Genomic DNA, 26439 nt, shown 5'->3' on the forward strand with positions numbered 1-26439 from the left:
AATTGATGTGGCTCTCTGCAAAATCACCGGATGTTTTGGAGGCAAAACATTACTGAACATAAGGTGCCAATGTAAACTAAGATTTTTGGATATAAATATGAACTTTATCGAATAAAACATACATGTATTGTGTAACATGAAGTCTTATGAGTGTCATCTGATGAAGATCATCAAAGGTTAGTGATTAATTTTATCTCTATTTCTGCTTTTTGTGACTCCTCTCATAGTTTACAATTGCACCCACCGTCACAAATGGACTAGAATAATTACAATGAGCAACGTGTTTACCTAACTACTAATCATCAAACATTTCGTAAAAATACACAGCATACACTAATCGAAAGACACAGATCCTGTGAATACAGACAATATTTCAGATTTTCTAAGTGTCTTACAGCGAAAACACAATAAATCGTTATATTAGCATAGCACATGTGCAAACATTACCCCAGCATTGATTCTAGCCAAAGAGAGCGATAACGTAAACATCGCCAAAATATATTTTTTTTTTCACTAACCTTCTCAGAATTCTTCAGATGACACCCCTGTAACATCACATTACAACATACATATACAGTTTGTTCGAAAATGTGCATATTTAGCCACCAAAATCATGGTTAGACAATGAGAAATGTAGCCCAGCTGGTGAGAAAATGTCCGTGCGCCATATTAGACAGTGATCTACTCGTATACATAAATACTCATAAACGTGACTAAAAAATATAGGGTGGACAGCGATTGATAGACAATTTAATTCTTAATACAATCGCGGAATTACATTTTTTAAATTATCCTTACTTTTCAATACAGTTTGCGCCAAGCGAAGCTACGTCAAAAAACATGGCGTCCTAAGCCACTAACATTTTTCGACAGAAACACGATTTATCATAATAAAAATGTCCTACTTTGAGCTGTTCTTCCATCAGTATCTTGGGCAAAGGATCCTTTCTTGGGTCTAATCGTCTTTTGGTGGAAAGCTGTCCTCTTGCCATGTGGAAATGCCAACTGCGTTCGGGATGAACTGGAAGCGTGCCCAGCGATTCACAGCGTTTCAGAAATAAATGTCCCAAAATCGCACTAAACGGATATAAATTGCTATAAAACGCTTTAAATTAACTACCTTATGATGTTTTTAACTCCTATAACGAGTCTTAACATGACCGGAGAAAGATTACTCCCAACACTAATGCTTGGAACAAGTGCGGGTCAGTGTCCTCCACGCGCATGACGCAGCTGGAAAAGAGTTCCTAGCTACAGGGTTTTTTAATTTATAGTGCCTGTGATTGCGCAATCGACCCCATTCAAATCGTCATCACGTAAAGGCATCCAGGGGAAGACGTAAGCAGTGTCCGTATACTCATAGGAATAACATTGGCCTTAAAACTGACTCCAGAACAGTGGCCAAAATTTCTGAAATCTGACTCCATGTCAGGGAAATTGCTGTAGAATGGGTTCTGTTCCACTTAGAGACAAAATTTCAACTCCTATAGAAACTATAGACTGTTTTCTATCCAATAATAATAATAATATGCATATTGTACGATCAAGAATTTTGTAGGAAGCCGTTTCAAAAATTACACGATTACCATAAATAGTGACAACAGCGCCCCCAGCCTTAACAGGTTAATTTGGCGTCCTGCACTTTCACTAGCTGTTGTCAAGTCGATCCCGTTAACAGGATCTCGGCCATAAGAAGTTTTTAAACAACTTGGAAAATTCCAGAAAATTATGTCATGGCTTTAGAAGCTTGATAGGCTAATTCACATCATTTGAGTCAATTAGAGCTGTACCTGTGGATGTATTTCAAGGCCTACCTTCAAACTCAGTGCCTCTTTGCTTGACATCATGGGGAAATCAAAAGAAATCAGCCAAGACCTCAGAAAAGAAATTGTAGACCTCCACAAGTCTGGTTCATCCTTGGGAGCAATTTCCAAATGCCTGAAGGTACCACGTTCATCTGTACAAACAATAGTACACAAGTATAAACACCATGGGACCATGCAGCTGTCATACCGCTCAGGAAGATGACGTGTTCTGTCTCCTAGAGCTGTCTCAAACGTACTTTGGTGCGAAAGTGCAAATCAATCCCAGAACAACAGCAAAGAACCTTGTGAAGATGCTGGAGGAAACAGGTACAAAAGTATCTATATCAACAGGAAAACGAGTCCTATATCGACATAACCTGAATGGCCGCCCACTAAGGAAGAAGCCACTGCTCCAAAACCGCGATTAAAAAGCCAGCACATGGGGACAAAGAATGTACTTTTTGGAGAAATGTCCTCTGGTCTGATGAAACAAAAATAGAACTGTTTGGCCAGAATGACCATCGTTATGTTTGGAGGAAAAAGGGGGAGGCTTGCAAGCCGAAGAACACCATCCCAACCGTAAAGCACAGGGGTGGCAGCATCATGTTGTGGGGGTGCTTTGCTGCAGGAGGGACTGGTGCACTTCACAAAATAGATGGCATCATGAGTGGGGAAAATTATGTAGATATATTGAAGCAACATCTCAAGACATCAGTCAGGAAGTTAAAGCTTGGTCGCAAATGGGTCTTCCAAATGGACGATGACCCCAAGCATACTTCCAAAGTTGTGGCAAAATGGCTTAAGGACAACAAAGTCAAGGTATTGGAGTGGCCATCACAAAGCCCTGACCTCAAACCCATAGACAATTTGTGGGCAGAACTGAAAAAGCGTGTGCGAGCAAGGAGGCCTACAAACCTGACTCAGTTACACCAGCTCTGTCAGGAAGAATGGGCCAAAATTCACCCAACTTATTGTGGGAAGGTTGTGTTAGGCTAACCAAAACGTTTGACTCTAGTTAAACAATTTAAAGGCAATGCTACCAGTTACTAATTGAGTGTATGTAAACTTCTGACCCACTGGGAATGTGATGATAGAAATACAAGCTGAAATAAATCAGTGTCTCTACTATTATTCTGACATTTTAAAATAAAGTGGTGATCCTAACTGACCTAAGATTGGGAATTTTTACTTTGATTAAATGTCAGGAATTGTGAAAAACTGAGTTTAAATGTATTTGGCTAAGATGTATGTAAACTTCCACATTCAACTGTACAGTTTTGTCTTCTTCTAATGCTTCTTAAGGGGAAAGTAATCTAAAAGTAACTGAATGTGATCAAATTACGTTACTGAGTTTGGGTAATCCAAAAGTTACGTTACTGATTACAATTTTGGACAGGTAAGTAGTAACTGTAATGGATTACATTTAGAAAGTGACCTACCCAACCCTGGGCGCTACAGAGGGTAGTGTGTACAGCCCAGTACATCACTGGGGCCAAGCTTCCTGCCATCCAGGACCTATATACTCGGCGGTGTCAGAAGAAGGCCCCAAAAAATGTCAAAGACCCCAGTCACCCAAGTCATAGACTGTTCTCTCTGCTACCGCACGACAAGCGGTACCGGAGCGCCAAGTCTAGGTCCAAAAGGCTCCATCTTCTAACATCTTCTACCCCCAAGCCATAAGACTGCTTAATAATTAATCAAATGGCCACCCGGACTATTTGCATTGACCCACCCTTTGTTTTTACACTGCTGCTACTCGCTGTTTATTATCTATGCATAGTCACTTTGCCCCTAACTACATGTACAAACTTCCTCGACTAAACTGTACCCCTGCACATTGACTCCCTGTATATAGCCTCATTATTGTTATTTTATTTTTTATTTACTTTTTATTTTTCACTTTTTACTTTTGTTTATTTTGTAAATATTTTCTTTACTCTATTTTCTTAAAACTGCATTGTTGGTTAAGGGCTTGTAAGTAAGCATTTCACGGTAAGATCTACACCTGTTGTATTAGGTGCATGTGACTAATGAAATTTGATTTGATTTAACATGTCGCCGCTTATTGGTAAAGTCCCACAACACCACGGTGAGATATCATGCAACGTTAGCTAGCTAACATTAGCTAATGTAGCTAACTAGCCACCAAGGTGCCTAACTACCTAGCTCACCAGGCGATATTTAGCTAGCTGTATATCTGCCCTGGTAGGCTAACGTTAACTAGCATGTCAACAAGTGAAAAAGTATGACTACACAAACTGTGAGCTAACGTTATGTAGCTGGCTAGCTCACAAAGATCTTAATAATAGGTAAATAATAAAAGTTCAAAACAGTCATTATGCTATCCTATGTTGGTTTTCTTTTTACTTGTAAGGAAAGTAAAATGTGTTGTACACGTAACTACAGTCGGTGGTTATCTAGCTAATTTTCAAAAGCATCTAGCTAACCACAGCTCTTTGACCAAATCAAAATAGCTTGTTAGCAGCTAGCAAACAGGACTTACCTTATCACACAGCTCCAGCGATGCCTCTCACTCAGAGGATGAAAAACGATCAAATACACGTGTGCTTATCTTAGTAACATTACTGGTTAATCCTTGCTTCTGATCGACGGAGAGACCTAAGGTTAGCTAGTTAGCTAAAAAGGCCAGGGTAATTAAAAAAATAATAGTAATGAAAAAATGCTATGGTAGCTAGCTAGGTAATTTGAAAAATGCTAAAACAAGAATACACACAAGAAATACACAATATCAATTATTTACACGAGAAACTAGAAAGGCTGTAATGTCTACTTGCTAGGTTACCTGTGGTTGAGTTTGCATGGAGAAATGTGAAGGTTCTTTCCAGTGATTACGTCAAAGCTTGCAAAAGGATGTGTAGTTCTGTATGATAGCCACATTAGCAGCTAATTAGCATTTTATTTTTTGAAATTAATTACAGAAGAATATACTGATAAAAGTTACCTTGTACGAGAGAGATTTGCGCGGTTTTCAAAATGTCACACTGGGATAAGCCTACACCAAAAAGCAGACCTTATGAAGTAGTTTGAAATTCCCCTACGGAAAAATGAATGGTGTAAAAACGATTGGAACCATTTTCGGGTTTTACAGCTAGGTTTTATGGGTATTGTGGTTGTGGTACTCAATTGACCAAGTTATGTGACAAATAAAATATCAGATTTCTGTGTACAACGCTGTAATCAATCAGACACGATAAGGGAATTTGACAAAATGTGTTATAATAGAAAAGCCTACCCACTGACATGCTTAGTTAAATAAAGGTTAAATAAAAATGTAATAAAAATAAACTGAAAGCATGCTTAATAAATTGCCCATAAAGCATTTCATAAAGGAATTATAGGACAATTATTTAATGAATCTGTTATACTGTTTAATGTGTATTTAAAGATGCACTATGCAGAAATTGTTCCTCCGTTTCCTGCTTGCTAATTTCAGTTTATGTGACAAAACAAGCAAGGATAGTGTAGATAATCATTGTACCATCTAAACCGCTGTGAAATATATTTTCCATGACCAAAAATATTGTATTTTCAGCTATTTGAAGCTGGTGTACAAAACCGAAAGTAAGACTCAAAAATGAAACTTAAGAACGGGAAACATGGAAATAGCTCACATAGAATAGATCTACTGCTTCTTAGTCTTGCTTTCAATGAGAATAACAGATCTATAACTCACTTTTCTATGTGAATTTGATCTGGTCCCAAGAAAGTTCCATATTGCAGCTCTAATATTTTATTTAACTAGGCAAGTCAGTTAAGAAACAAATTCGTATTTACAATGACGGCCTAGGAACAGTGGGTTAACTGCCTTATTCAGGGACAGAAGGACAGTTTGTTTTACCTTGTCAGCTTGGGGATTTGATGTAGCAACCTTTCGGTTACTGGCCCAACGCTTTAACCCCTAGGCTACCTGCCTAAATAATAGTTTTATATTATGTTTACCAAGTAACTTCACCACCAACAAGTAATTTTTGGTCAGCTGATTTATGCAGGAGGGATCACTGCAAGTCCCTGACTATTCATTACAAACGTGAGACACTATAAATAGGCCTTTCCTTTGTATGTTAACTACTAACTTTTGAGCAGTATAGAACACGCGTCCCTAAACCAACTATGTTCCATCATGGAAAAGGTCATTAGACACAAATCTATCAAAACTGCGCAATGATGAGGAGAATGTGTAAACGACTTTTTCAGGTTTTAGATTCGGTGATTTGACAATATTTTTGGGGTCTATAATTTCAGATTTGCATTTTGTGGCAATAGATTACTGATGAAAAACTGCAGACCTCACTGACAGCAAAAGATGGATGTCAACAAATCTGAACATTTAACATTCCTCCATAGTTTACTTCCAATGCGTAATATCAATTTGGTTAATGGTGATTTAAATTAAAGTTATGTGTCTTGGTTAAATTATTATACTTGTTCAGCCCATGGATAACCAATTTGCGCCCAACCTCAGTGGCACTTTACACTTACCTGAAATCGCTGTATGGATGAATAATCCAATTACCGGCCGATTTGACACGCTGTTGTTCCTTTTCAACACCTTTTTGGCTCCCAAACATACGCAGTGAAAATTTGTTAACTCCAGGCTGAAGCATGGAACTAAATTGCCGCTGCATGTATGTCCGATTGTCATGTGGTTCCCCATCATCTGTCACAATCTGGGATATATCCTCAGATTTAAAACATGAGACAGAATTCATCTTCTGTTGGTTCTGCACAGAGGACGATGCTTTTCTACTTGGGGCATTTGAGAAGGAAACTCGGGGGTCCTTTTTCACAGTGCCAGTAGTTGTTGCCCCGGCCGCCTCGGTCCCTTGCCCCTGTGCTAAGGACCCCACTGAGGTAATAGAACCGTCCATGCTGGCGACTCTTGAATTACATCTAGATTGCCTTTTCCCGTAGTCGGGTTCAACTATTCCTCCTGTCTGCTTCTCCTGCCTAAAATATTATGGAGGACAGGCTCCCAGAAATGTTGGGGTCCCTTCTGCAATCTCCGCTTTTGTTGCATATCATACCGGTAATGCCTTCACCTGTCCAACCAGTAGACAACCCGGTTAGCCCTGTTCCTGTGGCTGAGTCCTGTTCAGCCCTGTAGTCTGAGGCGCCACGGCCAGTAGCATCTCCCTGGCATAGAGCACAGTTTGTGGCGCGTGTAGGAACACTAGGTGCGGACTCCTCGCCTTGCATGAGCCACAGCTCATTGTTGTTCGAGTTCATGCAGTTCTTGTTGACGCTGCTCCCCCTCCTGGTGTAAATTTCTTCATCTTCATACTTCCACCGTTCCTATCACCTCCACCACCAACGGAGCCGGTGTTGTGCCGAAAATTCCCCCCCTGGCAGAATCCCCCCCTCCCCACTTCGCGTGAACGCACACACACTCAATTCTTCATTGCTGCGATTTGCATGCTAGTTGAGATTTCTGATCACGTTAGGCTGCGTTTCATTTTATTTTTTATGTAGGTTTGATCGCGGTGGAGGCACAAGTAATGTCTGCAGTTTTCGGTTTGGCTATTTGTTCCAAGTGTATTAGTCTATAAATAAATATATTTGCCAAAATTCGTCATCTCTCCCATGTCTTATTCGTATAGTAGTTGTTCTGAAATGTTTATTGCTTTTCCCTCCTCTGTTTAATATAACACACATACAATAATTATTAATTTCGATTGCCTATCCTGACGTGAAGTTTGTTCGATAGAAAGTATTTGACTCTAGCCACAAAATTAAGGAAATTAGAAAGGGGGGGATTTCGTCAAGGCCATTTTCTTGCCTGCCGAAATTCACCCCCCTTCCATTTTGGGACTGCAAGGCCTGGCACACTTCAAAATCAAATTAAAGTTTATTTGTCACGTGCGCCGAATACAAGTGAAGTGCTTACTTACAGGCTCTAACCAATAGTGCAGAAAAAAAGGGTATTTGTGTGTGTGTGTGTGTGTGTGTGTGTGTGTGTGTGTGTGTGTGTGTGTGTGTGTGTGTGTGTGTGTGTGTGTGTGTGTGTGTAGGTAGGTAAGTAAGTAAAGAAATAAAACAATAGTAAAAATACATTTGAAAATAACAGTAGCAAGGCTATATACAGACACCGGTTAGTCAGGCTTATTGAGGTAGTGTGTACATGTAGGTATGGTTAAAGTGACTATGCATATATGATGAACAGAGACTAGCAGTAGCGTAAAAAGAGGGGTTGGTGGGTGGCGTGACACAATGCAGATAGCCCGGTTAGCCAATGTGCGGGAGCACTGATTGGTCAGGCCAATTGAGGTAGTATGTACATGAATGTATAGTTAAAGTTTTGGTAGCTCATGTTGACCAGTAGTATGTGCCACAGAAAGTATTTGACTCTAGACAGAAAATTAAGGAAATTAGAAGGGGGGATTTTCACAGGCAAAAAAATGGTCATGCTGAAATCCCCACCCCCTTCTAATTTCCTTAATTTTGTGGCTAGAGTCAAATACTTTTTATAGAACAAACTTCACGTCAGGATAGGCAACCAAAATGAATAATGAATGTATGTGTGTTATATTAAACATAGAGGGAGTAAAATGTAGGCAAGCAAGCAATAAATTACTATATTCAATGATTACATTTCTCATTAACAGGTTATAGGCTACATGTGCACCACCAAGTCAGAACAGTAGGCGAAATTAAGAGGGGAAAATAGACCAAATTATTAGGGTAAGGCACATGGGCTACTTTAAAAAACAAAACTTAAACTTTTATTTAACCATGTTGTTGGGGATGGAAATTTCTGAATTTTTGGTGGCCTTCCTAAGCTAGGATTCAGACACGGCTAGGACATCAGGGTTGGCGGAGTGTGCTAAAGCAGAGAATAAAACAAACTTAGGGTGGAAGCTTCTGATGTTAACATGCATGAAACAAAGGCTTTTACGGTTTCAGAAGTCAACAAATGATAGCGCCTGGGGAGTAGGAGTGGAACTGGAGGCTACAGGGCCTGGGTTAACCTTTACATCACCAGAGGAACAGAGGAGTAGGATAAGGGTACGGCTAAAGGCTATAAGAACTAGTTGTCTAGTGCGTTGGGGACAGAGAATAAAAGGAGCCGATTTCTGGGCGTGGAAGAATAGATTCAAGGCATAATGTAGAGACAAGGGTATGGTAGAATGTGAGTACAGTGAAGGTAAACCTAGGTGTTGAGTGACGATGAGAGAGGTTTCGTCTCTGGAAGCACCAATTAAGCCAGGTGAGGTCTCCGCATGTGTGTGGGGTGGGACAAAAGAGCTATCAAAGGCATTTTGAGCGGGACTCAGGGCTCTACAGTGAAATAAAACTAAGTACTAGCCAAGACAGCAATAGACAAGGCATATTGACATTAGAGAGAGGCATAAAGCAATCACAGTTGTTGATCAGGAGAGATAAGACAACAACGGGTAAATGCCGATGAATGGGCAGAGCGGGTCAGTTAGGTACATACAGGACCTGAGTTCGAGGCTGGGGCCGACAGGTAAACAAAATGTTTACTGTGTTATTGAAACAGTCCAGGGGGCATCAGCTGTGTAGCCGAGTCATCATAGGGTCAAAAGAGCAGCAATAGGTGAGTCAGGGTGCCGTTCGATAGTCACTACTACGCTAGGCGAGCAGGGGACACAGCATTCAGAAAAGCTAGCGAGCCGGGGCTAGTAGATGGTTCTTCGGTGACATCGTAACAGAATAGCCTGTTGAGACCACATCGGGCGATCACGTCGGAAGTCCAGTCGTGATGGATCGGCGGAGCTCCGTGTCGACAATAAAGGGTCCAGGCCAATTGGCAAAGGAGGTATTGTAGCCCTAGAATTAGCTAGTATATGGGCCTAGCTCGAGGCTAGCTCAAGGCTAGCTGGTGCTTGCTTCGGGACAGAGGCGTTAGTTAACAGTAGCCACTCGTTTGCAGCTAGTTAGCTGCGATGATCCGGAGTAATGATCCGGTGTAATGATCCTGAGCGGCAGGAATCCGGTGATATGGTAGAGAGAAGCAGTCCGATATGCTCTGGGTTGATATCGTGCTGATATCGCGCAGTCCGATATGCTCTGGGTTGATATTGCGCTACTAACAGCTTACTACACAACATATACTTACCATTTCTTTATTAGCTACAGTATGCATATCTCTCTGGTAAATTGCATCATTTATGCAGCGGCATACAATACATTTTTGGACTCACCTTGTTGTGTTGTTCTCACTTGAACAGGAAGGTGGCGTAACCGTCATTTTTTTTGTCATCAAAGTCTGGCATTCTCTGGATTAATGGTGCTTTCAAAACAACTAGGAAATCGAAGATTTTTTTTTTTTAATCATGATGACGTCAGTGATCTTCAGGTCGTAGCTCTAGAAAGAGGCCCGAGTTCACAATTTACAATTCCGAGTTGGATGACCGTTCAAAATGTATTTTCCCAGTCATAGCTCGTTTTTCCAGAGTTCCCAGTTGCTTAAGGACAACAAAGTCAAGGTATTGGAGTGGCCATCACAAAGCCCTGACCTCAAACCCATAGACAATTTGTGGGCAGAACTGAAAAAGCGTGTGCGAGCAAGGAGGCCTACAAACCTGACTCAGTTACACCAGCTCTGTCAGGAAGAATGGGCCAAAATTCACCCAACTTATTGTGGGAAGGTTGTGTTAGGCTAACCAAAACGTTTGACTCTAGTTAAACAATTTAAAGGCAATGCTACCAGTTACTAATTGAGTGTATGTAAACTTCTGACCCACTGGGAATGTGATGATAGAAATACAAGCTGAAATAAATCAGTGTCTCTACTATTATTCTGACATTTTAAAATAAAGTGGTGATCCTAACTGACCTAAGATTGGGAATTTTTACTTTGATTAAATGTCAGGAATTGTGAAAAACTGAGTTTAAATGTATTTGGCTAAGATGTATGTAAACTTCCACATTCAACTGTACAGTTTTGTCTTCTTCTAATGCTTCTTAAGGGGAAAGTAATCTAAAAGTAACTGAATGTGATCAAATTACGTTACTGAGTTTGGGTAATCCAAAAGTTACGTTACTGATTACAATTTTGGACAGGTAAGTAGTAACTGTAATGGATTACATTTAGAAAGTGACCTACCCAACCCTGGGCGCTACAGAGGGTAGTGTGTACAGCCCAGTACATCACTGGGGCCAAGCTTCCTGCCATCCAGGACCTATATACTCGGCGGTGTATATACTTTTATTTAACCATGTTGTTGGGGATGGAAATTTCTGAATTTTTGGTGGCCTTCCTAAGCTAGGATTCAGACACGGCTAGGACATCAGGGTTGGCGGAGTGTGCTAAAGCAGAGAATAAAACAAACTTAGGGTGGAAGCTTCTGATGTTAACATGCATGAAACAAAGGCTTTTACGGTTTCAGAAGTCAACAAATGATAGCGCCTGGGGAGTAGGAGTGGAACTGGAGGCTACAGGGCCTGGGTTAACCTTTACATCACCAGAGGAACAGAGGAGTAGGATAAGGGTACGGCTAAAGGCTATAAGAACTAGTTGTCTAGTGCGTTGGGGACAGAGAATAAAAGGAGCCGATTTCTGGGCGTGGAAGAATAGATTCAAGGCATAATGTAGAGACAAGGGTATGGTAGAATGTGAGTACAGTGAAGGTAAACCTAGGTGTTGAGTGACGATGAGAGAGGTTTCGTCTCTGGAAGCACCAATTAAGCCAGGTGAGGTCTCCGCATGTGTGTGGGGTGGGACAAAAGAGCTATCAAAGGCATTTTGAGCGGGACTCAGGGCTCTACAGTGAAATAAAACTAAGTACTAGCCAAGACAGCAATAGACAAGGCATATTGACATTAGAGAGAGGCATAAAGCAATCACAGTTGTTGATCAGGAGAGATAAGACAACAACGGGTAAATGCCGATGAATGGGCAGAGCGGGTCAGTTAGGTACATACAGGACCTGAGTTCGAGGCTGGGGCCGACAGGTAAACAAAATGTTTACTGTGTTATTGAAACAGTCCAGGGGGCATCAGCTGTGTAGCCGAGTCATCATAGGGTCAAAAGAGCAGCAATAGGTGAGTCAGGGTGCCGTTCGATAGTCACTACTACGCTAGGCGAGCAGGGGACACAGCATTCAGAAAAGCTAGCGAGCCGGGGCTAGTAGATGGTTCTTCGGTGACATCGTAACAGAATAGCCTGTTGAGACCACATCGGGCGATCACGTCGGAAGTCCAGTCGTGATGGATCGGCGGAGCTCCGTGTCGACAATAAAGGGTCCAGGCCAATTGGCAAAGGAGGTATTGTAGCCCTAGAATTAGCTAGTATATGGGCCTAGCTCGAGGCTAGCTCAAGGCTAGCTGGTGCTTGCTTCGGGACAGAGGCGTTAGTTAACAGTAGCCACTCGTTTGCAGCTAGTTAGCTGCGATGATCCGGAGTAATGATCCGGTGTAATGATCCTGAGCGGCAGGAATCCGGTGATATGGTAGAGAGAAGCAGTCCGATATGCTCTGGGTTGATATCGTGCTGATATCGCGCAGTCCGATATGCTCTGGGTTGATATTGCGCTACTAACAGCTTACTACACAACATATACTTACCATTTCTTTATTAGCTACAGTATGCATATCTCTCTGGTAAATTGCATCATTTATGCAGCGGCATACAATACATTTTTGGACTCACCTTGTTGTGTTGTTCTCACTTGAACAGGAAGGTGGCGTAACCGTCATTTTTTTTGTCATCAAAGTCTGGCATTCTCTGGATTAATGGTGCTTTCAAAACAACTAGGAAATCGAAGATTTTTTTTTTTTAATCATGATGACGTCAGTGATCTTCAGGTCGTAGCTCTAGAAAGAGGCCCGAGTTCACAATTTACAATTCCGAGTTGGATGACCGTTCAAAATGTATTTTCCCAGTCATAGCTCGTTTTTCCAGAGTTCCCAGTTGTCTTGAACTCATTAAAGTCAGATTTTGCAGTTCCAAGTTAACAGTTGTTTTGAGCGGGGCACAAATCATTCTTCTTTGACAGCATGGTCAATGTTGACTGTTTATCATTTTAAACTAGGAAAAGAGACCCTTAATCTTAGACCTGGGACCACACAGCCACAGCCACTCCACTGAATAGAAGGCTAATGATTGCTTTGCGATGCCTGCAGTTAGCCACTGATTCCTTCCAAACCACTCATTGTTGAATTTGAGATTTCCAACTTGTTGTTTAACGTTTATGTCCAATGGCCGATGAGCACCGATACGTTTTATCTATAATTTCTCTTCATTATTTCTCTACATGACAAGGATTAAAAAGGATTTGCCAGTAGATTGTCGACTTGACTCATGATGATGCCTGCTAGCGAAGATTTTGAAAGTATGATATTGACATAATCAGTCCAATCAAAGCTACTGTAGATATAAATCAGGATTTGACGTCATTTTATCTGTGGACAATTTATTACCTTGAGCCGTCTTGGATGGTCACTTCTAATGTAACTCTATGGCAGCACCCAAGGGGCTAGAATTTTCTACATCTACCCTTAGACTTGGTGGTGACGTAGTATCCCCATAAGTGAGAGAACACTGAGCCAATCACGGCACAACGCTCCGTATTTACTGCTGGCTTGCCCCACCACCACATTAAGCAATGAGCTAGGCTGAAACACCTGCATTTTTGAGCTGCCTTACTCAAGAAAACAAAAAGAGACCATGTTTGTATGCAGCTTTATTAACACAATGATATACAGTACCAGTCAAAAGTTTGGACACCTACTCATTCAAGGGTTTTTCTTTATTTGTACCATTTTCTACATGGTAGAATAATAGTGAAGACATGAAAACTATGAAATAACACATGGAATCATGTAGTAACCAAAAATAAATAAATCAAAATATATTTTATATTTGAAATTCTTCAAAGTAGCCACCCTTTGCCTTGATGACAGCTTTGCACACACTTGGCATTCTCTCAACCAGCTTCATGAGGTAGTCACCTGGAATGCATTTCAATTAACAGGTGTGCCTGGTTAAAAGTTCATTTGTGGAATTTCTTTCCTTCTTAATCCATTTGAGCCAATCAGTTGTGTTGTGACAAGGTAGGGGTGGTATACAGAAGATAGCCCTATTTGGTAAAAGACCAAGTACATATTATGGCAAGAACAGCTCATATAAGCAAAGAAAAATGACAGTCCATCATTACTTTAAGACATGAAGGTCAGTCAATGTGGAACATTTCAAGAACTTTGAAAGTCCCTTCAAGTGCAGTCGCAAAAACCATCAAGCGCTATGATGAAACTGGCTCCCATGAGGACCACAACAGGAAAAGAAGACCCAGTTACCTCTACTGCAGAGGATAAGTTCCTTAGATCCGGAACCTGCTGGTTTTCAGTTTTAACTGATAATTGCACACACACCTGGTGTCCCAGGTCTAAATTAGAGGGGAACAATAGTCCCTGATTAGAGGGGAACAATGATGCAGTGGAACTGGCTTTTAGGTCCAGAGTTGAGTTTGATGGTTCTAGCCGGTGGGCCTGAAGTTGTCCCACACTGAAGAAGTCTGCAAAGCTGAAACGCCTGTGTACGCCATTTCTGATGCAGTGAAAATAATTTTGTTACAATCCAAAAAAATGAAGCAAAAAAAGATGTGGCTTTATGCCACATCTTTTTGATTGCGGCCCCATCAAACACACCTTTTGCTTAGCTTCAAGTCATGCCATTCACCTAAGATGACTGACACCTTGATGTACAAATCAGCAGAGGCTGCTGAGGGGAGAGGACAGCTCATAATAATGGCTGGAACGGAGTGATTGGAATTGCATCAAACATGCAATACCATTCCACTAATTACGCTCTAGCCATTACCACAAGCCTATCCTCCCCAATTAAGGTGCCACCAACCTCCTGTGGTACAAACCAATTGCCTAAGACCATCCAGGGCACTTTGGAAAATATCTTTATAGCTTTACTTGTGAAATGGCCATTAGCATTATGTGGCCTTGTGGAAATATGAAATATTTACATCTTATTCGACAGTTAACACAATAGACCACATCTCTTAAAATCAAATAACTTTATTAAGATTCTGCAATTTGGTACAGTTGACAGTGTTAAATATACTTGCTTGCTTATTACTTCTAGGCAAAATAATTTACACACACACATATATGTACATATGTATGTGTGTATATATACACACACATATATATACACATACACACACACAGATAAGAACAAACAGAAAAAACACCAATCATTCTCATGTAAACGTTTACAATGGATTTCACTTATAGAACGGCAATAAAAACCATGCCATTTTTATCCCATGGCCTTAAGCTGAAACATGTTCCCTGGCAGCACAATATGGAGAGAAATATATTAGAAAATCTAAAGGAAATTCAGTCAATTTCTCAAAGACAATAACACTGAAAAGTTGTTTAAAAATCACAGGGTGCACTATATTACGTAACACTCAACAACCCAATGCCCCTCATAGATCCTGGAAGGTCATCATCAGGATATCTGTCAGGAGACAAAGATAGGATTGACAATTAGATTGATGAGAGCTAACCTCTACAGGAGTTTTACTGCTTTGATTTTGCAATCAGAATAAATTCATTTGAAATGAGCTCATCCTGTCGAGTGGATTGATTCAAAAGCTGTCATACGCACCTCTCATCTTCTCTCAGTTGGAGTTCCTTTGCCTGACGTCCTTGTTCTTGTAGTCCGTGTTAGCATTACTCTTCCTGAAAGACATTTTCCACTCCGAACATTATAGCACATTCAGAAAATAACAATTTCCTTGGGTGAGAAATTAAATATATATTTTTTATATGTCAGTGTGAAATGTGTACTTACAGGGGAGCAGATCCTGAGTCATCATCTATACAGCAACACAGGGACAAGAGAAAAGATGAAGAGCAGTCAATAGCTGAATTTGTTTGAGACAGTCTGGGTATGAGAAATATTCTCCCAATGAGAGCAAGGCATGAAAAAGGTATGCTTTCAACAGACAATGAAAGAAAGGGTGACAAAGTTCTAAGCATTTCTTTAAGTAGGCCTTTCAAGTGAATGCAACAACTCAATGGAAAAAAACAAGCGCCTACTGCCATAGATCTACAATAATCAAATAAACTTCATCCCAATCAAATTTAAAAAAGATAAAACAGCAAGAGGTATGACAAATCTACCTTCATTGTATCCTAACTCTGATACCATATTGTTTATCAAGAACAATCTGTTCTGAACATTGCTCAAAATCATGCAGGAAACAATATGTTTTAGTGATGTCAACACATAAAATGGTTATAGACAAAAGCATACGGGCATACTGCAGATCAAACGGGACTCTCAGGAAAGAGTAGGTACCCTCAGGCAACGAATGAGATCAATGATGACATGATATCCCTATTATAAATAGCTGAAATTACTCATCATGCATGGAGATCAAGATGCAGATACATGCAAGACCAAATATTAAAAAGGTATACACAGCAATATGACATAAGTAGCCAGGCTGCTTTCTGCTTACTGACCAATATTTGTTGTTGATGAATGTAAGCAGGAAGTTGCTGCCCTGTGTATGATGTCATACTTCTGTGTGTACCATTAAAACCCCAATTCCTTTGCAGTCGGAAAATGTCATTCAAATTTAGCCCAGGTTGGTCCAATGTAGGAAAGCAAGGCCAGTGAAAGAATTCCTTATTAGATACATTCTTGTACAAATGAGAAATATTCTCCCAATGAGAGCAAGGCATGAAAAAGGTATGCTTTCAACAGACAATGAAAGAAAGGGTGACAAAGTTCTAAGCATTTCACTGCTTTCTATGAAAGCAGTGGATTCACACTCCCATAGCTTCTCAGTTACTGTCATCTCAGGTCAACCACTTCAATCGGACATGTGGTTTTGATCACTTACCAAAACGCAAAAGCAGCAGCGAACAGAGAAAAAAAAACTGTTCTAATAGAAAACCAATTGGTTTAGATCGAATTGAACTACTAAAATCAAGACCTTATCAGTAGTAAACCTCCTGTATCCAAACCATTACGAAAATGCTAACTATAGAGATATCATTAAAATGGCAGGAAATGAATGCACAGAAATCTTTGTAGAATGATAGTGCATCTGCAACTAAGAGACTGATCTGCCACTCGGGGACAGCAGACACTCACAGTCAAATCATACGGACTTGACCAGGTATGCTACTTTAGCCCTTCAGAAAACATAGATGAATGGCAAAACAAGAGTACTTCCTTTCTGCCTTTGCGGGTGTGTCGACTTACCGTCGTTGATCTCATCAGGCTTTCTCCTCTTCTCATAGATGAAGATGATGCTGACCAGGATGATGACCTCGGCCACTATACCCAGGAAGGGCCAGAGGGCGGCCAGCCGGCTGCGGACGCGCAGGTGGACCTTATCGGAGGTCGAGCCAACCACACTCATGCCGTAGCAAATGTAGTCGCCTATGTCCATGGCGATGTCCAAGTCGTCAATGGTCAGGGTGGTCCTGTTGGGGGTGCTCTTGATCTCATACCTGTCGGTACCATTGGTGATGGCCTGAGAATGCCAGACAGGGAGTAAAGTCATTCAACACCAATTTCCAGATTTCAATATTTTTCTATTTTCTAGGGCAGACCCCTTTGGCAAGTACTAGTACGTGTGGAATTACTGTGGCTTCAATCAAGATACTGATTTAAGTCAATGATTCCTAAAATTGGAAAATAACTGCAGCATGGTTGAAACTGAGTTCAATCACTCAGTTTAGTCCAGCAGCAGGGTTTATTCCAGCTCAGTGAAACCAATTTTGTTAAGCCTAATGTGTATCAATGATGTAAAGTTTGCTAAAGCATACCGTCTTATCTTCTCCCTCCAGTTTGTACCACTTCCAGTCAGTGGGCAGTGGGTATCCATAACTAACACACACCAGCACACCCTTGTCCTTCTCATTACCATGCTCAGAGCGTTTGTATGCAGAGACATGGGGAGCAGCTAGTGACAAACACAGGGAGGCAGGTATTTATGGGATGATAGCCGATATGCACTATTTATCCAAAACACCAGCATCTGCAGTTTTCTAAACCAATTGGTTATATAGGCCTATTGCAGCCTTCAGATACTCAAAGTGCGCTAAAATTAACTGGCAGAGCATGTCAGTAGAAGAAACTTAAAAGGATTACTTACTTTTGACTTCAATGGTTGTCTTCACCTCGGGCTCAGAAAGGAAGACACACTCATACAATCCACCGGAATGGGAATCAATTTTAGCCAAGCTAATGGAAAAAACAAAAACTAAAGGTAACCCCTAAAGATGGGAAACATAGACATACTACAACAGACTTCGCTCAAACAATGGCTTCTAACACATCCCAGTCATGAAGTCACGCAAAAGATGCTGCCCCAACAGGCTGAGCTTCAGTGGCAGGTAAATCGAGTCACGTCCATCTGGTGGATCAAACATGCAGATAAAACATGCCAACGCACTCTGCCTTCCTGGAACTTACGTGTGCTCGGTGTAGAGAGTTGGCGAGCTATGCTTGGATGACTCGATCACTTTTCCGTTCCTCATCCAGTAGTGGCCTTTGACTGCAGACGGGGGGTCGGTCAGTTTGCATGAGAGGACGGCAGAGGTCTGGTTGTATACCTCCATAGGGTGAGCTTCAATTAAGGGATCTGTAGACGCACACAAAGTGAATATATTAAAAAGCCATCCTTTGATATAAACACATCTATTAGGCCTATACACTGACCATTACAGTTTACCATAGTACTATGAGGAAAGGCCAAGTGTAACTAATTATTGTATGTCTTTTCTAGTACAGGACATTGCTAAAATAGTTGAGGGTAACTAAAAAAGCACTGTGGTTATTTCGGATAGCGGAATTTATAGGGTTTACTGGACAAATGGCAATCTATTGGAGATTGTCTTGATACCAACATGTTGAGGAGACACTGTTCAGGGCTCGACATTGCTTTACTATCCTTTAGCCTCAACTTCATAGAGAAAACTGATAAGGTCTAGCCTAGCTGATCAAATGGTTTTACTTTCATCAACTATCATATTTCAAGCCAAAATCAACACAATATAAAATGGCAACGCAGATCTTTCCAAGAAGGGGGCAAATCACACATGGGAAGACACCTAAATGGAGAGCTCGGTCTGAACCAAGAGTTCAAGATAGGAGAGAAGAGGAGTTAGACTGGGAAGTTAATCTAGGAGGAGACCATGCTTGTAAATCAACACAAGCAGAAGAAGCAACCAGCAAGGTGAGGTATGGCAGGTTGGTGTTCCACTGACAGGGAAGAGGAACAAATAAGAGGATATTTTGGTTTGGTTTAGGGTAGTGAAATTAAGAACTTGTGTCAAATAATACTGGACCACAAGGCAGAAAGATGGCCTATGGCTGAGAAGCATTACAAAGCTGGGTTGGGGTCTTCTGTAGATAATTTAGTAATCCTAAAAAGCCTAAACAGGTCTAAAGAGTAAACAACACAGGACAGTGCCAATGTTTGTATCAATTATTACACATTCTAATCATTGGACAGAACAGCAAAATAGAGAATGAAAGCCAACAAGAATCTAAACACACCATAAACTAACCCCTTAAAAAAAAAAAAAAAAATTATGATGCAGCCATTTGCAGTTCAGACCTTCTAACCAGTATTATCCATATGAAATATATTTTGCTAATTCATTAATTTAAACAATTCCCTAAGCTTTGACATTGGCCTAGGAAAGAGGCATCAGATTGAGGGTAGTGCTACGGCAGGTAGGACGCGTCTAAGGAGAGAGGCTCGGCCACACATGACAGGAGCTCAGTGAGGGGAGTAGTGGGAGTCTGGGCGAGACAGGGCAGAGGTCAGGAGAGGGTGTGGGTCAGGAGCTGGACCACTTTCTGTCCTCTCTACAGGGAGACGCTGCCTGGCTGTACACAGGGCCTCCCACCACCAGCACTCACTCACATTCAAACACTATAACGTTAGCCTGTGAGCGGATTCACTTGACTTTGGGTGCCTTCTGCAGCTCGTTGCGGTCAGGATCGTTGGAAGCGCGGCACTCTTACGTGCCAGTCATTGAGCGTGAGGTTTAAGAGGTGAATGGAGCTGGAGGGAGGTGGCGTTGAGGCCAACACGGTCCTCCCGCACCCCATCAAACAGCTGGGTCATGGTCTCGTGCTCCTCTCCCTCTATGAACCACCACTGCACCTCGGGGATGGTGTTCCCTGTCACCTCGAAGCAGCTCTGCACTGTCCTCCATCAGCTTCATCTGGAACAGGGACGACTTGATAAAGCCGCTGAACAGGCCATTAAGGGGGAGGGGTGGATTGATTTGAGTATTATATTGATGGATTGGTGTGAGCACATCAGTCAATTCAACGAGATGATAGTAAGGCAGAAAGAAAGAAACAGAAGAGGTTAATAGGACACGTGAATAAGAGAAGGAAGAGTTTGAGTATCATCATATTAACCAAATGATTTCATGCCAAATTGATGCAAACAAATTGGTGCACAAATTTTGAGAGAAACTTTTTGTGCTTTGAAACATTTCTGGAATCTTTTATTTCAGCACATGAAATATGGGACCCACACTTTACATGTTGCGTTTATATTTTTGTTAAGTGTATAACTGAAATTTCTATGTGAATTTGGTCGGGTTGCCCAAAACATTACATATGCCATTTTAACAGAACATGCAACTCCTGTAATGAAGCAGTCAATAAAACGTAATTTTCAAACACTTGCCAAAATGCGATTAGCAAGAAAACACCATTCTAAACAGAGCACCTGATGCGAGCGGTATATGACAGAGAGGAAAATCTCAGGGGAAACTAAAGACAACAACTAGGATGGGTTGCTAATATGAATAGTGTTGTGCCTTTGGCTTCTGGACAATGAAAGAAAGTTGATATGAAAACCAATAGAACAGGAGAGAAATGGCATATGAGGAAGTCTTTCATAGGCAGTGCGTGTGGAAAAAGGCCTAGCTGATTATTGAGTTGCGGCTGTCAGTGAAAAAGCATCTATAATGTGTGAAGATAATGAGCCTCGAATATATATTTTTTTAAATGAGACAAGAAGGGAAGGGATGTGTTGTGAAGATAGCCTATAGGCACATCTCTCTCCAGAATGCAAGCGCTCAGCTCTCTAGAATGCAATCGGTCTGCTCATGAAAGCGTTTGTAGTGTCCGAACAAACTTTGTCTACTCTATGGAAACGTGAGACTCACACGAACATGTCGGTGATTTTGCTCTACGTCCCCCACAAGCGTCACGCGACTCGTCTGTAGTCGGTTTAGACTCCTTGTGTTAAGGTCATTTCATTTTCTTGCAGTCTCTGCTAAAAAAAAATAAAAAATTGCCAAAAATTAAAAAAACTTGCCAGCAGCATACCACCCTGCATACCACTGCTGGCTTGCTTCTGAAGCTAAGCAGGGTTTGGTCCTGGTCAGTCCCTGGATGGGAGACCAGATGCTGCTGGAAGTGGTGTTGGAGGGCCAGTAAGAGGCACTCTTTCCTCTGGTCTAAAAGAAATATCCCAATGCCCCAGGGCAGTGATTGGGGACACTGCCCTGTGTAGGGTGCTGTCTTTCGGATGGGACGTTAAACAGGTGTCCTGACTCTCTGAGGTCATTAAAAATCCCATGGCACTTATCGTAAGAGTAGGGGTGTTAACCCCGGTGTCCTGGCTAAATTCCCAATCTGGCCCTCAAACCATCATGGTCACCTAATAATCCCCAGTTTACAATTGGCTAATTCATCCCCCTCCTCTCCCCTGTAACTATTCCCCAGGTCGTTGCTGCAAATGAGAATGTGTTCTCAGTCAACTTACCTGGTAAAATAACGGTTATATAAAAAAAAAAAAAAAAAAAAAAAAAAAAGCTTGCAAACACAAGGGTTCTTGCTTGTTTGAAACGTTTTATATAATACATGTAAATACATTGGTATTGTAACCATATAAATATAATATTTGTTGTGAATTTAATTGTGATATGTGGTATTTGTATTTACTAGGGATCCCCATCTTCCTGGGGTCCAAACACATTAAAGCAATTACATATAAAACAAAATATAAAACAGTACATCATAACAACATTACACCACTATGTTGTACCACATTTAAATAATTGTGTTATTTATCTCAATTGAAAGGTTGACATATGGTAGTAAAACAATCTTACTTTTTTCATCCTCTAAACTGGACATCTATGACACATAACCTCTAATGACTCAAGTAGGCAAAATGGTCAACACCGGTTTAAAAGATCGCAGCTAACAAGCACAGGCAGAGCTTTGACTCTCAAATATGAAAGATTACAGCCTTGGTAGACAACTGGTTAGTCTGCTCATTTAAAAACTGAACAAAACATTGGCTGGTTTATGAAGAACTAAACAAAGGCAACTCCATTGGCTGGTGGTGGTCATGGTGGGGGATCTGGTCAAAAACTTACAAGCGAGCTGGTAAATACTAGTAGTAACTAAATATTGACACTTGCCCTTTTAAAACGAGACCTACACGTCACTGATTTTAGTTCTGACAAACAGACATTTAATAATAGTTAACAGTTAGCTACTTGCAAAATTAAACAACTTTAGCCAACTATTTCAGCTAGCTAGCGTTACCTACAAGTCACTGATTTTTAGCTATCACTAACGTTACATGTGTTTATATTCACTAGCTACTTTGTATAACTAATATAGCATGGATATTGATGCAAAGCATCACATCTTTGTCAGAACCATATCTTATTTACATAGTTAACGTTGCCAGGCTAAAACAAGTAAAATGATCCATCAATCATGTTCTGTGCTGTTAGGATTTGTGTACGCAAATCCCTTATAGTGCCTGGAACGTTGTGACCACCCTTACTCTTATGCTTCCTAGCTAACGTTAGCTACTTTGCTTTTTTTCTACATTTACCGTTAAAGCGATAGATTTTTTTTAGGTTGACTGTTTGGAAAACACATGGCGTTGAACTGTAACGTTAAACAACAATTAAAAACCGCTAATGTTCGCCAGTTCGCACTCTATACAGTAACGTTAACTGTTACCTAGCTAACGTTAAATAGCTTACCTGTCTGGGCATTGGCTCGGTTCAAGCACAATAGGAGGGCACTTAAACCCCACAGCACTTTCATTTTTTTTTGTCTGTCACAGATATATACTGTCAATTACACTATTTTTCAAATATTTGATCTTATCTCGACTCTCTTGCTACACCATCGACGAGTTAGTCGTCGTCCTCTAGTTGTTCCTCGCGTCGTGAACAAGCAAGTCCTTGCACGTCACGCCCTGTGCGGAAAAGAAAAAAATATATATATATTAAAACAAAAAGCCTCAGTTCGACGTGAACAGACAAAAGCAGAAAGGGGGATACCTAGTCAATTGTACAACTGAATGCCTTTAACTGAAATTGTGTCTTCCGCATTAACCCAACCCCTCTGAACACGGGCGGACTGAAACAATAATTCAGGCCGGGAATTTGACTCCATCCCAGGCCACCCTGTTCACGCAAACCACCAGACCGCAAATGTTGTAGGCTAACCCTATGTGTTGGTGTAACGGGTACCAAACTAGTTATACATTTGGGAAGAAAGTTATCCACATTACAAAATACAAACATTTCGGACTGACAAAAAAGTAGCCTATATGAACACTGAGTTTAAGTTATGCTATGGGTGCACCCTCAAAAACTCACTAGGAATACACCAATCATAACACATACAAATGTACAAGGCTAGACACAAAACAATTAGCCTACACCTTTTAAAAAGATAATGAGATATACAGAGTTAGCTCAAATGTTCAAATTATTATCTTTATATTCAAGCATCAAGCATATCAAAAGTATTGAAAAAACTTCACGCACACACATTCCCTGAACTTGAACATAAGCTACAACAATGTAAGTAAGTATAATACAAAAGTCAAAAAGCACTTCTCTTCAAAAAAATGTAGATTACAATGTTCACTCGCTGGTATCCATAAAGCAAACAGCACAAAAATAAACACATCTATACACAGTGAATGAAATTGAACATTGGCTACATAACTGCAAGTATAATACGAAAGTCCAAAAAACATGCCTTTGTACAAAAGCTTTAACTCACAGCAAATTGTATTTTAGCCTGTTAAAGAAGAGTCATACTGGTTACTCTGAAGTAGCTATGCTAAGTAATTACCACTAGTAAACCAGTAGGCGGCGCAGTAACTCACTGCTCTCTGCCATCTTGTCAATGACGTCATCTTTGTCAAGTCCAATAAGAATCTCCTTCTCTGTTCCTTTCAAAAGTAACACTTCAAGGTTCTATTGAGTGAGGGAGGTTCTTAGGCGGTTCTTCACGAATTTCACTCAGGTGGCTTGTGAAGAGGACCTTCTCCACCCTGAAATTCGTGAAGAACCGCCTAAGAAGTGAGGAGAAGAAGTGAGGGTGAGGAGGAACTTGTACTTCTCCAATGCTGACTGTTTCAGTCTTTCCCACTGTTGCGCAAGGCTGATCAGTTCAGTTCAGCCTGCTAGTAGCATGTTCATCAAATTCCAGTAAGCATTTGCTGAGCTCCTTCATGGCTGTCTTTGGAATGCCCTTTTCTCTGATGTCAGGAAAATGCTTCGGATTCATGCAGGAGACATCTGTACACAGCACTGCATAACGGTGGTGAATACTTTCAAAAACAGTGTCCAGTACCGCATTGTGGATCTTGATTTTGTAATCCATGTCTGCATTAGCAATGGGCTCGTCTTCTGCCAACTCAACCTGGTTCTCTTTTTTTCTCTCTCTCTTCTCAGGGAGAGCAGTCTGAGCTTCTGCATCACAGTCCTGCTGCTCCACCAGAATGCCATTGGCCCACTCAACAAAGTCATCTGCTGCCCTCTTCACACTCTCAAAGTCTCGGACACACTTTCTCAGGTTATCCTCCATTCCCGTCACCAAGTGCTGTGCTGTTACGATATCCATGCCACTTGTTTGCAAGTATTTAGAGAGAGAGGGGACGTCTGCTCAAAAATCCTGAGAAAAACCTCATCTGTAAGTATGGTTTCATACTTTAGGAGAGCATCCTTGTACCCTTGGGCCTTGCTTCGGATGGCAGGTTTTATGGTCACATACTTTTCAATTCTTTCCATAGTGATGACCACATCTGTGTAAAGTGTACGGTCAGGCTTTGCAAAGCTTCCAAATACTTTCCTCAAGGCCTCGTCTTTGGCCCAACAGCGTGTTTCACCAATTACATCAAGCCGTCTGTGTCTCCTGTCCTCACTGGTTTCCTCCCATAGCTTCATGCGCTTGTAGGAATCTCGAACGAACACTGCAATGTCATTCAGTAGTGAGAAAAGGAATTCACTTGCCACAACAAACCCAGTGGTGTCAGTTAGCACAAGGTTGAGGAGATGTGAGTAACACCATATGTGTACTTGGTTAGGAGACTCTCCTGTGAGCAATGCAGAGAAGCCCCTGTATTGTCCCTGCATATTAGCTGCTCCGTCTGTTGCGTTACCAACACACTGTTTGATATCTGTGTCCATCTTCTGAAGGGTCTGTTTCACAAGGTCCACAAAGTACTGTCCAGTCTAACTCTCTCGTGGACAACATCAGTGACATAATCGCAGAACTACTGCACACTGGTATTTGGATCTTAAATCCTATGTTGTGTCCATTTGTATTGAGAACATCCCTGCCTTTCTCACTTCAACAGCAATTGTCTGCTGAATCAACATTCTGATGACTTCAATGACTTTATATGCTGTTGTTTTGGACATCATAGTTACCAAGGACCCTCTTCCTTTACTTCCCATCTGCTTCTTGCTCTTCTCAATGCATTCACTAACATGCTCTTGTAGGCAGACATCATATTTGCTTAGCAACAATATAAACTCAAGAAACTTGCCATGATTGACCGCCATGTTTTCCAAGTTATATGCAGCTTCGGGTCTGTGTCCTCTGTACCTAAGCCCACATTTACCAATAACTTTAACTACATCAATCACACGTTCCATGACCCGCCTCCTCTTTCTGACCTGGTCTCATTGAACTGACATTTACTTATCACTCAGAAGGGTACGGATGTCTGCTTTGCTGGCTCTGAGGAAAAAGGCTTCTGCACTTTCTCTATGGGTCTTGCTTCTCTCATGTTCCTGTACTCTCTGATGGGCATGTTTCCAGGCCTGCATGCCTCCTTCGACAAATGCACTATCACTGGCTGAAGGTTTTGCGAATGCAAGACATACTGAGCAGAACAAGGAGTGAGTTACTTCATTGTATGTCAGCCATTTTCTGTTTGTGCCATCTTTGTAGTGGAATACATTGGGAATGACTCTTTGAGGGGTTTGTTTTTTTGGGTGGTACTGAAAAAATAAGTCAAACTCTTTGGACTGAGGATGGGAAAAATAATCAAATGGGTTTTCAGTGCTTTCCCTGTCCCTTTCTATTTTCCCTGTACTGGCCACTGAATCTCTCTCTCTTGCTCTCTGCAGATCTGGTTGCGCTGCAGAATGAGATTAACATTGTAAATAACTTACAATCGATGACTGCACAAGTAATACAAGTTTATGCTCCCTGATTACAGTGCTACTGATAATCTCATAAATAAAGCACATATTAATCTAAAATCATAGCCTACATGTTTAGGTTTGTGCTCTTAAGTTGTACCTGAAGGTTCCTGCTCTGAGTCTGAATCTGAACTGACCACCATCTCCAGTTCTGCAG

The 26439-nt window shown here is 41.1% G+C and overlaps 1 protein-coding gene and 1 pseudogene across 1 annotated transcript in view; both read right to left on the minus strand.

The window, feature by feature from the left end:
- Nucleotides 1–7113, minus strand: part of LOC129867221 (potassium/sodium hyperpolarization-activated cyclic nucleotide-gated channel 2-like) — a 131901-nt gene extending 124788 nt beyond the window's left edge. The window contains exon 1 of the mRNA XM_055940481.1: nucleotides 6306–7113. Within this exon, the coding sequence (XP_055796456.1) occupies nucleotides 6306–6694 (389 nt within the window). The 5' untranslated portion in view covers nucleotides 6695–7113. The remainder of the gene's footprint in view (nucleotides 1–6305) is intronic.
- Nucleotides 7114–14800: 7687 nt separating this feature from the next.
- LOC129867223 (basigin-like) lies at nucleotides 14801–23950 on the minus strand (annotated as a pseudogene).
- Nucleotides 23951–26439: the final 2489 nt, after the last annotated feature.

This window comes from Salvelinus fontinalis, chromosome 12, assembly GCF_029448725.1.
Source record: "Salvelinus fontinalis isolate EN_2023a chromosome 12, ASM2944872v1, whole genome shotgun sequence".
Classification (NCBI taxonomy): domain Eukaryota; kingdom Metazoa; phylum Chordata; class Actinopteri; order Salmoniformes; family Salmonidae; genus Salvelinus; species Salvelinus fontinalis.